Raw genomic sequence first — 15984 nt, 5'->3', positions numbered from 1 at the left:
TTTCCAACTATCTCGTTTGTTAGTCGATAAGCCATTTTTGAGTCTCCTTTCTTTGCAGCTTCTTCTGCAAGTGCTGCTTTTCTCTCAATGGCAATTCTTTTGTCTTTCCTGGCACTTCTTTTCACTGCTTTATCCTCTTCTTTGTAGCGGAGCTGTAATTGGGCTTTTTGCTCTGGGCTTGATGTATTCAGGATAAGTGTTTGGGTCTCCTTGCGTTTACTGATGTATTTCCAGGTGTCATCCGATATCCATTCTTCTTTCTTTCTTTTCTTGAAGCCAAGGTTGGCCTTCACAACATCATGGTACACACTCTTGACTGAGGTCCATGTATTCTCAACATCAAAGTCATTGGTTTCGTTGAGCAGATTTAATGCTTCAAATCTGTTATGTAGAGATATGCAGAAGTTTTTGCGGATGTCAGGATCTTTCAGCTTATCAGTGTCAAATTGTTTATGTGTTGCAGTGTTAGTTTTCTGCTTCTGAGCTTTCAGTTTGATTCTTACTTCGGCTATCATCAGGATGTGATCTGAATTAACATCCACTCATCAAAAACCCCTCACGTCACATAGGCTACTTCTCCAACGTCTTGACATGAGGAAATGGTCGATTTGATTCTTTGTTTGGCCGTTGGGGGACACCCATGTGTACTTGTGAATCGTTTTATGGTCAAACATACTACCACCTATTATCAAATCGTTAAGAGTTGGGAGTTTCAGCTTGCAGAGCCTTGCTGATTCCAAATCGAGTGCTTCCCAGTTATACTTCCATTCTTGTTTAGACAGAGCCTATTATGCAGTCTAGCTGCATCTTCCAGATCCTCAGCAATTTTATCCATGGCCTCCACTTCACATTTCTTTTGTTCATATTTTAATCTTTTCACCACTTTCTTTACATACCTTTTGTTTTCATATGATTTATCATTCAGATAATTCTTGTACAAACCCTTTCTACTATCTATTAAACATAAAGCTTTTTCATTAATATTCCTAGTTGTAGTCTTAACAGTCTTCCCTAAGACACCATCAGCAACTTCACAAATTGTTTTTCTAAAAATATTCCATCCATCTTCTACATTGTCAAATTTTAAACTCTCAAGTTTAGTATTCAACTGTTCCTGGAAGGTTTCTCTCAAAGTTTTATCCTGGAGTAACAAACATCATAACTTTCTGGGAGGTAGTTACCCTTCCAAAATTTCAGCTTTAAATTAAAGTTAGACACTATTAGATGGTGATCTTTGCTTTTAACATCAATAACAGCACTCCTATATACCCTAATATCTTGTATTGATCCTGCTAGTCTTCAGTATACAATAACATAATCATTAAGGTTTGCTGTCTTACCATCACATGAATACCATGTCAACTTATGAGCCATTTTATTACCAAACACTGCATTGGTTATAACTAGGTTGTTATACCTACAAATTTTTTAAGGTCTGTAGCTATTACTGTTTTCTTTTCCTACACCAAATCTACCTAGGTTAGGATACCATCTGTCCCTATTTCTGCCAACCTGGGCATTAAAATCTCCTAGTAAAAACACCATATTTCTATCTGGTACCCTGTCTATTTGCTCCTGTAACTGTAAGTAAAATTCACTTGAGTCACTAGTATCTCTGTCAGTTGGTTCAACAGGGGCATGTACTACTATAAATGATACCCTGAACTTTTTAGTCATAAAATGAGCAATTAGTATTCTATTATTAGTACCTTCCCAGCCTAAACAAGACTTAGCAGCTTCCATATTCATCACAAGCCCTACTCCCTGCCTACATACCCCATAGAAGGAGTGGAGGTGGATACTTTAAAATACCTTCCCAGGATATACTTTAGCTTGTAGACCCATCCCTGAAAGTTTCATTTTCCTAACCTAGCCCCTTTCCGAGATAGCAAGAAGTCAATCAACTAGAATTTTACCAAAGAGGTAAAATTCTGGTTGAGTTGATGACTCAGTTGACCTTCAGAAATATGTGTGTCATAAAAGTGAAATCTTGCAAAATAGAATTTATAAATCACCAGACATTTATGAATCTTTGATCACAAAAACTGAACCATATGGGATGGGTCTAAAGGCTAATGTATGTCCTGGGAAGGTATTTTAAAGTACCCACTTCCACTCCTTCTCCCTCTAGAGGGCCCTGAACTTTGCAAACATGACAGGATACTTATTGAAATTTTGACAAGACAACATTTTACCTTAATTTTCAGTTACCAGTTGCTTTTTATCTACCTTTAGTTTTCAAAATGCAATTCCTGTTATTTGAGTAGAATTCCAAGCCATATCAATGTTTTTTTTTTCAAAATTCAGGAAATATATTTGCATATCTTTAAAACCTTACAAATGGGATTGAACAAATTTATGAAGATGAAAACAATTTTGTTGTACTTCAATTAAGTAGAAGATTTATTTTGCAAGGTTTCACTTTTAAAACACACACATTTTTAAAGGTAATCAAAGGTTAGGACCCTCTAAAGGGAGAGGTAGTGGAGGTGGGTACTGTAAATACCTTCCTGGGACATACTTTAGCCTTTAGATCCATCCCTGAAAGTTTCATTTTCCTAACCTAAGCGCTTTCCAAGATAGCCAAAAGTTAATAAACTATTGCACCCAAATTTAACATAGATTTGTGTTGGAAATGAACTCTATCTCCACACCTATATACACTAATTCAGGGTACATATTTGCACAATAGGGAGGTAAGGACAGCCTATTAATTTTTGATACAAATAAATGTTAAATTTTGATTCAGGATGCAATTCTGACTATATAAGTAAGTTAGAACTTTACCCTCATTCCCCACCCTAATGTGCAAATATATACCCTGCATTTGTAGGCCTATATAAATTTGGATTCAGGATGCAATTCTGACTATAGAGGTAAGTTTATTTCTTAGCTAAATGAATGATTCATTAAGGCTATAAACCTTACCCATTTTCACATTATTCCCATGTCAGTAATGGAACTGTGTATAGTACACAAATAAAAGTTCTTAGCCTAACATTTTTTGGCCTTCAGGAAGGATCAAACCACTATAAAGATTCCCTTCTTTCAGAACTGTCAGTCTTCAGTAACTTTTAAGCATTTTGCTCATAAAAATTCAGTAATACTTACTAGCGAGAGACATTTTTTCTTCTGGTTACAAAATACTTTTATAGATTTTATCAATAAAAATAAAGGTAACATTCTATTGGAGTTAATAATTAATTAATATGAAAAGATGGCAGTAAAGATTAAAAGACGCCATCTTAATTAAGGAAATGAAAATATTTGATATTTTGTAGAAAAACAAATAGGCTACACATATGAGCGGTTCAAGTTATAGCGGGCGAGTTAAAGACATAAAATACAAGATAAAAATATTATTTTACAAATTGTTTGCGTCACCCAAACAATAGCAAGACAAAAGTGAAGGTTTCAAATATCGAACACAGTGTTTGAGGTAAAGAATAAGTGGAAAGTTGGGCACAAAACTTGAATCGAACATGCCTAAGTTCTTCCAGAACACAGCTACCCGCATAATATATTCCTGGTCATGCGAGGATACTTGGTAATGAACAAGCAGACCTAGCCACTAAAGATCATGCTATTGATATTTGGAGAACAGCAAGGTAGTTCCGCCAGGTGTGTTTTTGAAACTTTATTTACTTTTAACTTAAAACCTTATATTTCTAGGAAAATATGTAAAGCTAAAAAAAGTAAAGGATACGGTATTGGATCAGCATTTATCCCATTTAGACTCCCCGGTTTTCTCTATGCACCCATTTGGACGTCATCTTGATTAAAGAAATGAGGATGTTTAATTTATTGTAGAAATAAGAATAGCATGTTTATGAGTAGTTGAATCTCTCAATTGTCAGCCAAACAACAGCAAAATAAATAAGCGAGGATTTTAAATGTCGTGCACGCAGTTCCAAGCAAAGAATAAGTGGAAACAATTGGGTACAAAAATTTGCATCAAACTGTCTCATTTCCTTTAGAATACAGATAACCGTGCAATGTGTCTCTGATTATGCAGGCATACTTGATGACCAGCAAGCAGATCTAGCCATCGAATATTATATCATTGCTGTTGGGACAACATCAAGGTCAGTTACACCGAGTATGTTTTTGCAACTTTATTTACTTTTATTCTAAAATCTTAAATTTCTAGGAAAATACTTAAAGGTAAAAAAGGTTAAAGACTGCGTTGATGGACTTTGCAGTCCTTTCAGGCGATGCTGATCTCCGTTTCTTGTCCCTTCAGGCAGGAACTACAATAAGGGAATGAGTACGAGCTATTCTGTTCTTTCACATACCCTTCCTTTTTAGCTTCCCAACTTATTTGAAGCTTTGAAGACTCTGGGTGAGCTTACAGAGTCGCAGCACTGAGCCTCGCACCATGCCAAGTAATTGGTGACACCAGAATTCAAGTACATATCCAAGAGACATAAAATTATGACACTTGCAAGCCAGTCAAAAGATTTACTAGGACTTTCGATGAAGTTCTACAAGCAAACATATATTATGATATATTTCAAAATAATACAATCGCGGATTTGAAAAAAAACTAACTAAATAATTTTGGTACATCAAGCTCAAAAACCAAAAATCATGTCTAATTCGTGTACTTCTGTAGCGCGGATTCTTCATCAAGTACTGCAAGCAGGACCTGATTCAATAGTCCAATCTCAAGTGTTTTTTCATCTTCTTAATTTTGGTATTAAAACCCATATTGTTATGTTGCTATACCATTGAAAGAAAGAAAGAATTTCACACCTTTAGCGCATATAATATAAAGTTTTTTCAAATAGTTTATAATAAAAAATATTTTCAAATATTTTTGAAAAGACAACAAATTGTTTACGGTTAGGAGACAAGCGACAATGAGAATCCATATCTAGAAGCCTGCCATGCACCGTTTGTAGAGAAGTTTATATTAGAATGCTTAAAGAGCGAAGAAAACTGGCAAAATTGGAAGATTCTTATGCACGGAAAAGTTTATATTGAATTGCTTAAAGAGCAAAAAACTGCGATTGCAAAAGTATTTGCATATATTTTGACAAGGGATTACAAAATTCAAAAACCTTAAAAAAGAAAACCAGAAGTTCGAAGCTTAGTAGATATCGTTATTCTTAAAGAGCAAAAAAAACTGACAAAATTGGAAGATTTTTATGCACGGAAAAGTTTACATTGAATTATACCATTCTATTCTCCCCCCCAAACCACAAGAGTGAATATATTGTTATTTCGAAAAATTGAAGATTTTTATGCACGAAAAAGTTGAAACGTTTACATTAAATTGCTTAAAGAGCAAAAAACTGGTAATTGCAAAAATATTTGTATATATTATGATAAGGGATTACAACAAATCAAAAACCTTCAAACAAACTATGAGGTTTAGTAGAAATTGTTTTTAGAAATTGGACTTGCGATATTAATCAAATTTCTCTCAATAGACGTCAGTATGAAAAGACATTAAATTGCGGTAAAGAGCACATTTGCATATATTTTAACTAGCTGTTGGCTAGAAAAGAAAGTTTTTTCTTTTCTTAGTTTTTTTCTTTTTTAGTTTTTTCTTTCTTATTTTTTTCTTTTGTGTTTTTTTAGTTTTTCTTTTTTGTTTTTTTCTTTTTTAGTTTTTTCTGTTTTTAGTTTTTCTTTTTTTTCAGTTTTTCGTTTTTTTAGTTTTGTACCTTTTTTCTTTTTAGTTTTTTACCTTTTTTATTTTTTTTTTAGTTTTTTTAACTTTTTTCTTTTTTAGTTTTCATTTTCTTCTTTATTTTTCAGACGTCATTTGCAAACCCTCAAACACAAAAAAACAAACATTGCTTAATTTTTTTCTTTTTTTGTTTTTTCTATTTTTTAGTTTTGTAGCTTTTTTAGTTTTTGTTTTAGCTTTTCTCTTTTTAGTTTTTTCTTTTTTTATAGTTTTTTTTTTTTGTTTTTTAGTTTTTCTTTTTTTAGTTTTTGTCTTTTTTAGTTTTTTTTTGTTTTTTTCTGTTTTTTACTTTTTTTAGTTTTTTCTTCTTTTATTTTTTTTCCTTTTTTAGTTTTTTACCTTTTTTCTTTTTTTTATTTTTTTAGCTTTTTTTCTTTTTTTTAGCTTTTTTTTGTTTTTTTGTTTTTTTCTTTTTAGTTTTTTACCTTTTTTCTTTTTTAGTTTTCATTTTCTTCTTTATTTTTCAGACGTCATATACAAACCCTCAAACATACAAAAAAACAAACATGCTTTAATTTTTTCTTTTTTAGTTTTTTCTTTTTTTAGTTTTTTAGCTTTTTTAGTTTTCTTAGCTTTTTTTTCTAAACATTCTTACTTTAATTTTTTCTTTAACATCTCTGGGATGGGACAAATCTGGGATTTTTGTGTTTGAAAACTAAAAGTAGCGAACTAGGTCTATTCTTTAGAAGTTCTCCTTCCAAACACCATTACCCTTTAGGCAACATTACGTCATAGCTAACAGATTAGATGTTGACTGATAACTTGTGACGTACTCTTGTTCCATGTGACGAAGAGGACTGAGGTTGAATTCCAATTTGAAAAAAAAGATGAAAATTAACTTTAGTTACAAAGAATAGTAAATATGGATAGATGCAAAATTGTCTAGCTTAAGTTAATGATTTACTTTCTAAAATGTTATTATTGACAGTTTTTGGGTGAAAAGTAAAATCATTCAGACTCCATGATTTTACTTTTAGCCTAAAAACTCAATTATTGAGTGAAACATAGATAACAATTACTAAGGCAATAGCTATGAGACAACATACAAATAAAAACCAAATAAGAAGAAATTCGGATGAAGAATTCATTCTTCCAGGATTTATCAAAAGCGATATTTCAATGTTTATAAGCGGGAATATATTTCAACAAGATAATGGAAACTTAATTTTGGACTCGAGTCGATACAGCCAACTTTATGCCTCTCGTGGAAATGTAAATACAATGAAAACCAAAGTAAAAATACTTGAAGCCAAAAACACGATTTTTGACGAAGAGGTGAAAAGACTTAGTGCCGCTTTCAAGGCATTTGCAGCAGAAATGACTGATGGTATTGAAAATAGAAAAGAAAGAGCCATTCTCTGTGCTAAAACCCTGCAGGAGTTTCTTGACCCTTCCGTCGCTATCTTAAGAGATGAACAAAGAGCCTTAAAGCGCCGCGAGAAATTTAAAAAGGCAATGAAAAATTATGTTGAATTTATTAAACTGTACACTGACGGTTCAGTCCAGGAGGATGGGAAAGCAGGATGTTCCATAGCAATAGCTGAACTAGAAGAGATTAGAGTTTTCAAAATTAAAACTGAGAAGAATGTACAAGCTGAACTTGAAGGGTTATTAAAAGCTGCGGAGATGGTCCTCTCCGACTTTAAATCCACAGACAAGATCGTGATTTGCACAGATTCTTTGGCCAATTTAGATTCTCTGGTAAGCACAAAGGCTTATAAGAAAGAGCCGCTGGTAAGACGCCTCCAAGATACCATCATAAGAGCATCAAAGAAAGTTAAGGAGTTAAAGTTTATATGGGTACCAGCCCACACGGCCATATATGATAATGAACAAGCAGATTATGGTGCTGGATATGCGGCGACTAACCTGACTGAGAAATTTGAAACGATTAAGTATACCAAAAAGACTTCTGAAGAATTCTTCGAACAGCGAAAGGAAAAGAAGCTAAAATATGATCCAGATTTAGACACACTAGATGAAACCACGACAGAAAAACAGGAACAGAAAGATTCAAAAAAGAAAGTTCAAAAACAAAACTGGAAAATTTTATTTACAGAATTTCAGGAGCTGATGACAAGTATGAAAAAATGTAAAGAGGATTTAACACGGATTCAAACTACGACAAAATCTGACATGCATTCCCTAACTGAAAAAAATTTGTTGCTTGAAAAATTTTCCATTACTTTGAATCGGATTGAATCGTCACTGGATGTTGCGACTATAAAACTTCCGTCGCTATCTTAAGAGATGAACAAAGAGCCTTAAAGCGCCGCGAGAAATTTAAAAAGGCAATGAAAAATTATGTTGAATTTATTAAACTGTACACTGACGGTTCAGTCCAGGAGGATGGGAAAGCAGGATGTTCCATAGCAATAGCTGAACTAGGAGAGATTAGAGTTTTCAAAATTAAAACTGAGAAGAATGTACAAGCTGAACTTGAAGGGTTATTAAAAGCTGCGGAGATGGTCCTCTCCGACTTTAAATCCACAGACAAGATCGTGATTTGCACAGATTCTTTGGCCAATTTAGATTCTCTGGTAAGCACAAAGGCTTATAAGAAAGAGCCGCTGGTAAGACGCCTCCAAGATACCATCATAAGAGCATCAAAGAAAGTTAAGGAGTTAAAGTTTATATGGGTACCAGCCCACACGGCCATATATGATAATGAACAAGCAGATTATGGTGCTGGATATGCGGCGACTAACCTGACTGAGAAATTTGAAACGATTAAGTATACCAAAAAGACTTCTGAGGAACTCTTCGAGCAGCGAAGGGAAAAGAAGCTAAAATATGATCCAGATTTAGACACACTAGATGAAAACACGACAGAAAAACAGGAACAGAAAGATTCAAAAAAGAAAGTTCAAAAACAAAACTGGAAAATTTTATTTACAGAATTTCAGGAGCTGATGACAAGTATGAAAAAATGTAAAGAGGAGTTAACACGGATTCAAACTACAACAAGATCTGACATGCATTCCCTAACTGAAAAAAATTTGTTGCTTGAAAAATTTTCCATTACTTTGAATCAGATTGAATCGTCACTGGATGTTGCGACTGACGGAAAGCTTCGAAAATCAAATTAAAAATGAATCTGTTTTAATGTTTAAAAAAAAGATTATTCTTTGGATTATTTTTCGAAGAGTTTTAAAATGTGTCTATCTCTTAGAAAGAGTCTTCAGATCGGGGAGCTTTTTAAAGTTGGAAGGCCATAAGAAGGGTCTTACTATTTTTTCCCTAATCTAGCAAATTAACCTACTGTATCGATAATACATAACAAATTATTCTTAACCTTTCATACCTAATGAAACAGTGAGTAAAGAGCGACACTACAAAGAAGCTTTTTGCCCCACAATCCCCTGTGCTCTCCAGAAAAATAAAATCACCTGCTGTGCATGACTTATGAAATCTATAAAACTTTCTGTTTTGCACTATTTAATATTTAACGTTCAATGAAGTGGAAGTTTACCTTTTATATATGGGTTAACCTATTTTATTTTGGTTTTTATAATCACTGCCTGGCACCCTGGATTCACCCGGACCCTGGTGCTCAATAAGCAGCTGGCTTGAATATATTTTATTCCCTAATTGAGCCTCAGGGAGGCACAGAAAATAGACAAACCATAAAAGTACTTTATAAAGTTATAATGCCTCAATTAGGTTTTTAGGAATGGTTAGCGAAAGGACAGGCTGACTGGCCCCCAGTCTCCAATCACAATTCTTGGCTGAAGGGCCACGGGAACAGAGTTCAGCACCACCGGTTTGGACCTTGTGGGTCTAGTGGCGTCGTACTTACTTACTATACTTTGATACCTGGGTCACTAAATACCTGGACCCTTTGGAATATAAAATAGGGGACTCCATATAAGGAGCTCCTGGGAAACAGTATCATTTAAATAATATTTCATCACTAACATTAAATTTGGCTCAGAGGGCTAAGGTCTCTGAGAAGTTGGTTCTGCCTTGTCCTCGATTTGAGTAACCACATATGCTTTACAGCAAAGGATTCTCTCCCCACACTGCAAAATTGCCTTCCAGACAATTCCCCCTGGACAATCTCTCTGCAGATAATTCGCTCCCACCCCCCAGGAATTACCACCCGTAGATAGTTCTCCCGGCAAAATTTTCCCTGTGGAATATTTCCACCAGGACATCTGTTATTCCAAAAAAGTAAGCAAGCTATTTTCTTTATACTTGATCTTACCCTGCTATGATAACTTATCCCCCAGGACCCAAAACACAAAAAAGAATTAGGAGAAACAAAAATACAAAAAAAAATCCTATAGGATATTCTATGCTTCGGATTCTAATTGTAAATTTGAATATAGATGGAATATTCCAGAATCCCTTCTTTTCTTCATTTTTTTTCTTTGTCTTACTCTCCCTTAGGCTGATAAATTTTATATATAGGTGAATATTTAGGGGGTGAGTGTCTGCAAGGAGATTTGTTTTAGGTGGGAGAAACTTTTCGTGAGGGGGGAATTGTCCGCAGGGGTGGGGAATTTCTATGGGGATTTCCTGACGGAATTCTCTGGGGAGGAGAATTTTTCGGGAAAATAGCCGGGTCGTTGAGGAGGGAACAGCCCCTTTCATACACGGAGTAATTTCTGTTCGTTTTAAGTTTTAATGTCGCTCCTTACTTTCAGTTAAAAAAACTTGTTTTTTTATTTAATTTCTGAACGTTTTTGAATTAATGCATGTTTGATTTTGGCTCTCCACAAATGAATAATTAAAACAAAATTTGCATATTAATTTTTTTTTTTGCTAAATGGCTTTCTCTTAGTTTAGAGCAAATGATTTTGAGAAAAAGGGTAGGTGAGGAGGCCTAGCTGCCCTCCAATTTTTCGGTTACTTAAAAGGCAACTAGAATTTTGTATTTTTAACGAACGTTTTTATTAGTAAAAAAATACGTAACTTACAAATTAATTTACGTAACGAACTTCTATATTCGTATATTTTTTATTATGTATATGAGGGGGTTTGCCCCCTCGTTAGTACCTCACTCTTTACACTAAAGCTTTAATTTTGTCCCAATTCTTTAAGATTGACACTTGAATCACAAAGGCTGTGGAATAAATAGTTGAAATTACTAAAAGTACTTTAGCGTAAAGAGCAAGGTATTTAGGAAGTGATGAACCCCCCACATACGTAATAATTTCTATTCGTTTTAAGTTTTAATGCTGGTTCTTACTTTTAGTGAAAAAAACTTTTTCATATTTATTTTGTCATTGTTTTTTTTTTAAATAATACTTGAAAATCCTGCGCACCCTTCATGGAATTTCTCTTTTCCCATGCCCAATTCATCCAAGATCCTCCTACGTAGCCACCTCCCTTCAACCAAAAAATCCCCCTGAAAAGGTCTGTACACTTCCAAATAGCCATTACTGTATGTAAACGCTGGTCAAAGTTTGTAACTTGCCGCCCCTCCCCCAGGGACTGTGGGGGAGTAAGTCAGCCTCAAAGACATATTTGTTATGTTTTTCGACTATGCTGAACAAAATGGATATCTCAAAATTTTGATCCGCTGATTTTTGGAAAAATGAGCGTGGGAGGGGGCTTAAGTGACCTCTATTTTTTGGTTGCTTAAAAAGGGCATGAAAACTTTTAATTTCCGTTATAATGAGCTCTCTCGCGACATTTTAGGACCATTTGGTCGATACGATCACCCCTGAGGAAAAAAAAAAAAAAACAACAAACAAACAAATAAACACGCAACCGTGATCGGTCTTTTGGCAAAAAATATTAAGTTCCACATTTTTGAAGTTAGGAGCTTGAAAATTCAACAGTAGGGTTCTCTGATACACTGAATCTGATAGTGTGATTTTCGTTAAGATTGTATTACTTTTAGGGGGTGTTTTTTCCTACTTTCCGAAACAAGGCAAATTTTCTCAGGCTCGTAACTTTTGATGAGTAAGACTAAACTTGATGAAACTTATATATTTAAAATCAGCATTGAAATGTAATTCTTTTGGTGTAACTATTGATATTAAAATTCCATTTTTTAGAGTTTCGGTTACTATTGAGCCGGGTCGCTCCTTACTACAGTTCGTCACCACTAACTGTTTGTTATCTCATTCCTAGTTTATGTGGCTCTTCTTCAGGGAGACTTAAATGCATTGTTAATGGGTGTAATTCAAATTCAATATTTATTAACCAGAGGAAACGTCACGTGGCAAATTGATTTTCATATTGATTTTCATTAATGTCCTATGACTTTTTAGAGGTGCTTCCCCCTATTTTCCAAAACCAGGCAAATTTTCTCAGGCTCGTAACTTTTGATGAGTAAGACTTTTGATGAAACTTATATTTTTGAATTCAGCATAAAAATCCGATTCTATTGATCTATCTATTAGTATCAAAATTCTGTTTTTTTAAATTTTCGTTTACTATTGAGCCGGGTCTCTCATTACTACAGTTGATTATTTAAAAAAAAAAATGAGCCCACATTAAACAACAAGTCTTGCAAAATGTCCACGGGAATAGTTCAAGTAACAAACCTAAACGACTGCCAGGCTCAAAAGCTTATCATAAAATTATGTCACAATAATATATTCAAGTTTGTTCGTTATTTTAAATTTATAATCCAGTTACTTTTCTGGATTCATGAAGGTAACTGGCAATTGTATATATGAGTATTTGTTGCATACATCTGAAATATTTGTTTGATTTCTAAGATCCATTTGTCATCTTTATATTCATTTCTTTGTTTTGTCACGGCTTGCCTGTTCAGCTTTACATCTTTTATTCGACAAACAAACCAACATGTTTTGGCGGTAATAAGAAGCATTTAGCATAAGAAACTGAACAAAATTCAGTTCTGTTTACGTCTGTTTCCTGTTATATGTCCCTAGCATTCTACCTCAAATGCGAAATAGAGAACCATCGAAATAGAGTGAAATAGAGAAGCCGGCATCACTTGGACTATCAGATCTATGCATTACTGGCTATTATTTATTTGTTCATTATTTAAGTCAATAAATGCAAAGACTAGAATTAATACGATAATTAATGATATACCAATAATAAAATTAACAATGAAATGATTTAAAGGGGATGGATAAACCGAAATGCCAGCCAGTGAAGTCTTGACCTGGCGAGATCTTGTTCTCAGTCACCAAATGCAACATATGGTAGCTCAATTCCTAGATTTGTTAAAAAAAAAATGAATAAAATAAATTTAATATTAGAGTTAATTAAAATCTATAAATATAAAAATAAGTTGTATGTGTGTTATGTCTGTCGAGTGACGTCATGTCATAAGAAAAGAAAGCGTGCCGAGGAATCACAAGAACAGCAAGAAAACAGGCTTGCGGCATTGTTATTTCCGCTGACAAAACGCCTCCTGGCCAACATGTGCGTAGATACAATGCTCCAACTATCGACGAAGTGGCAATCGTTATGGTCGGTGATCAGTTTTTACCTCGAGATATTATTCTTCATAAGCGAAACGCTCAGTTGGTAAGAATTGCTGAAACTCATCGATGCTACGATGCCCTACAATATCCTATCATTTTTTGGGATGGAGCCGACGGCTATCACTTTAATATTAAACTGATGAATCCAGCCACTAACAAAGAAATGAATAAGAAATGCAGTGCAATGCATTATTATTCCTATAGACTAATGATTCGGCAGGATGAAGACAATTATATCTTAAAATGCCGTCAATTGTTTCACCAATACATCGTTGATATGTATGCAAAAATTGAATCAGAACGTTTACTATTTATCCGTCTGAATCAGACCAAGCTCCGCTCTGAACAATACATTCATTTGCGAGATGCAGTTGTAAATGACGGTAATACCACAAACGTTGGAAGATTAACTATTTTACCTTCGTCATATGCTGGCAGTCCCCGTCATATGCATGAATATGCTCAAGATGCTATTGCGTATGTTCGTCTCTATGGTCGTCCAGATTTATTTATTACATTTACGTGTAATCAATCTTGGGACGAGATCTACTGAAGATGGCGGTAAAACAGCAATAATAAAGAAGCGTAACGGTACCACCATCGAAGTAGATAACCAGTGGGTTGTTCCATATTCCCCATTATTATCAAAAACATTTAATGTACACATAAACATTGAATACTGTAACTCCGTAAAGGCAATCAAATACATATGTAAATACGTCAACAAAGGCAGTGACATGGCAGTTTTTGGCTTGCAGTCCGAAATCAAAGATATCGACGAAATCGTACAATATCAGGCTGGAAGATACATAAGCAGTAATGAAGCTGTTTGGCGAATTCTTTCATTTCCGATACATGAACGTAGTCCAGCTGTTGTTCACTTAGCGGTACATTTACAGAATGGTCAACGTGTTTATTTTTCGGAATCCAACGCGCAACAAAGAGCCCTGAATCAACCGGATACAAAGTTAACTGCTTTCTTTTCGCTATGCAAAAATGATTCTTTTGCAAAAAAACTGCTGTATACTAAAGTGCCTTCGTATTACACGTGGAATACTAAAAATAAAGTATTTGAATGTCGAAAACAGGGTAAGTCAGTCGACGGCCAACCTACCATCTTCAAAGATACCACGATAGGAAGACTCTACACCATGTAAAACGTTTGTGATAAAACTGAGTCTGGCATCAATTCGATCAAAAAATGATATAGCGTTGGCAATTGCGTCGTCCGGAATAGCCGCAAAGTTGCTGCCTGGTGGAAGAACTGCTCATTCCGCTTTGAAATTGCCTCTGAATTTGCATTCTACAGAAACTCCCACGTGCAATATTTCCAAATCACCTGGGATGGGTAAAGTATTGCAGCAATGCAAACTTATTATTTGGGACGAGTGCACAATGTCACACAAAATCTCGCTCGAGGCTCTGGATCAATGTTTGAAAGATTTGGGAGGGAACTCGAAACCCTTTGGCAGCACATTAATATTGCTTGCGGGAGATTTCAGGCAAACATTACCTATAATACCTAGATCAACCCCTGCAGACGAAATGAATGCTTGCCTGAAAAATTCTAATTTATGGGCACACGTAAAATTAACTACAGATATGCGTGTCTGATTGCAAAACGGTGACTCTGGTCAAACATTTTCAGATCAATTGCTGGCAATTGGAAACGGAAAGCTCCCAGTAGACTCAATTTCAGGACGTATACAACTACCTGCTGAATTCTGTAATTTAGTGACGTCCAAAAATGAATTGATTGAAAAAGTATTTCCGAATATTCTAAACAATTATAAAAATAATAAATAGCTAAGTGAAAGAGCGATTCTTGCACCCAAAAATATAGACGTCCACGAAATCAACAATATTGTTTTGACCAAGATTCGAGACCAGGCAGTCCTTTACAAGTCAGTCGACACAGTTTTGGAACCAAATGAGGCGGTTAATTATCCATCTGAATTTTTAAATTCCGTGGATCTTTCAGGGTTTCCACCACACGTGCTACAAATAAAAATAGGCGTACCAATAATATTGTTACGTACCATAAACCCACCAAAGCTTTGCAATAGCACGCGACTTGCCGTAAAAAAAAACAATGGAAAACGTAATAGAGGCCACAATCTTGACAGGGCCTTTTGAGGGTGAGGCTGTTCTTATTCCTCATATTCCCATGACTCTTACGGATCTGCCTTTTTCAATTTAAAAGATTGCAATTCCCAATTCGATTAGCATTTGCAATCACCATCAACAAAGCTCAAGGTCAATCATTAGAAAAATGTGGTATTGATCTTAATACTGATTGTTTTTCCCATGGACAATTGTAAGTTGCATGTTCGAGGGTCGGTAAACCTGACAATCTATTTATATGCAGCGACAATTGGATAGCGAAGAATGTTGTATATTCGCAAGTTTTACGCAGTTAATTTGTATTGTATCTATCTATCTATCTATCTACTAGCTGTTGGAGTGGCGCTTCACGCCACCCCAACACCTAGTTGGTGGGGGCGCTTCGCGCCCCCCCGCGCGTGTAAGTCGTTACGCGCCATTGTAGTTGTGTCCCTGTGTCCCACCTGTGAATATAGACAGATATATATATATATATATATATATATATATATATATATATATATATATATATATATATATATATATATATATCTATATATATATATATAAATAAGTTGTCTGTGTGTGTGTGTCTGTCGAGTGACGTCATGTTTGTGTGTCGACTGACGTCATGTTTTCGACTGACGAAATTACAGACCGGGACATCGGGACACAAATGACGACCGGGACACCGGCACATAGGGAATATAAATGACGACCGGGACACTCAAAGAGAAAGCGACCGGGACACAAGGAATGTTCGAT

At 34.9% G+C, this 15984-nt stretch overlaps 1 protein-coding gene across 2 annotated transcripts in view; it reads right to left on the bottom strand.

Annotated features, from left to right (window-relative positions):
* LOC136026290 (dual specificity mitogen-activated protein kinase kinase 6-like) overlaps nucleotides 1-3195 on the bottom strand; it is a 38471-nt gene extending 35276 nt beyond the window's left edge. Inside the window, exon 1 of one of the 2 annotated variants that reach the window (XM_065702692.1) lies at nucleotides 3112-3195. In XM_065702692.1, the coding sequence (XP_065558764.1) occupies nucleotides 3112-3124 (13 nt within the window). In that variant the 5' untranslated portion in view covers nucleotides 3125-3195. Of the gene's footprint in view, nucleotides 1-2928; nucleotides 2948-3111 lie in introns of those variants that run through there. The other variant, XM_065702693.1, reaches the window with a different exon arrangement.
* Nucleotides 3196-15984: the final 12789 nt, after the last annotated feature.

This window comes from Artemia franciscana, chromosome 4 (genome assembly GCF_032884065.1).
Source record: "Artemia franciscana chromosome 4, ASM3288406v1, whole genome shotgun sequence".
Classification (NCBI taxonomy): Eukaryota; Metazoa; Arthropoda; class Branchiopoda; order Anostraca; family Artemiidae; genus Artemia; species Artemia franciscana.
Note: the sequence above shows the minus strand (reverse complement) of the source record. Positions and strands in the feature narration are given on the sequence as shown.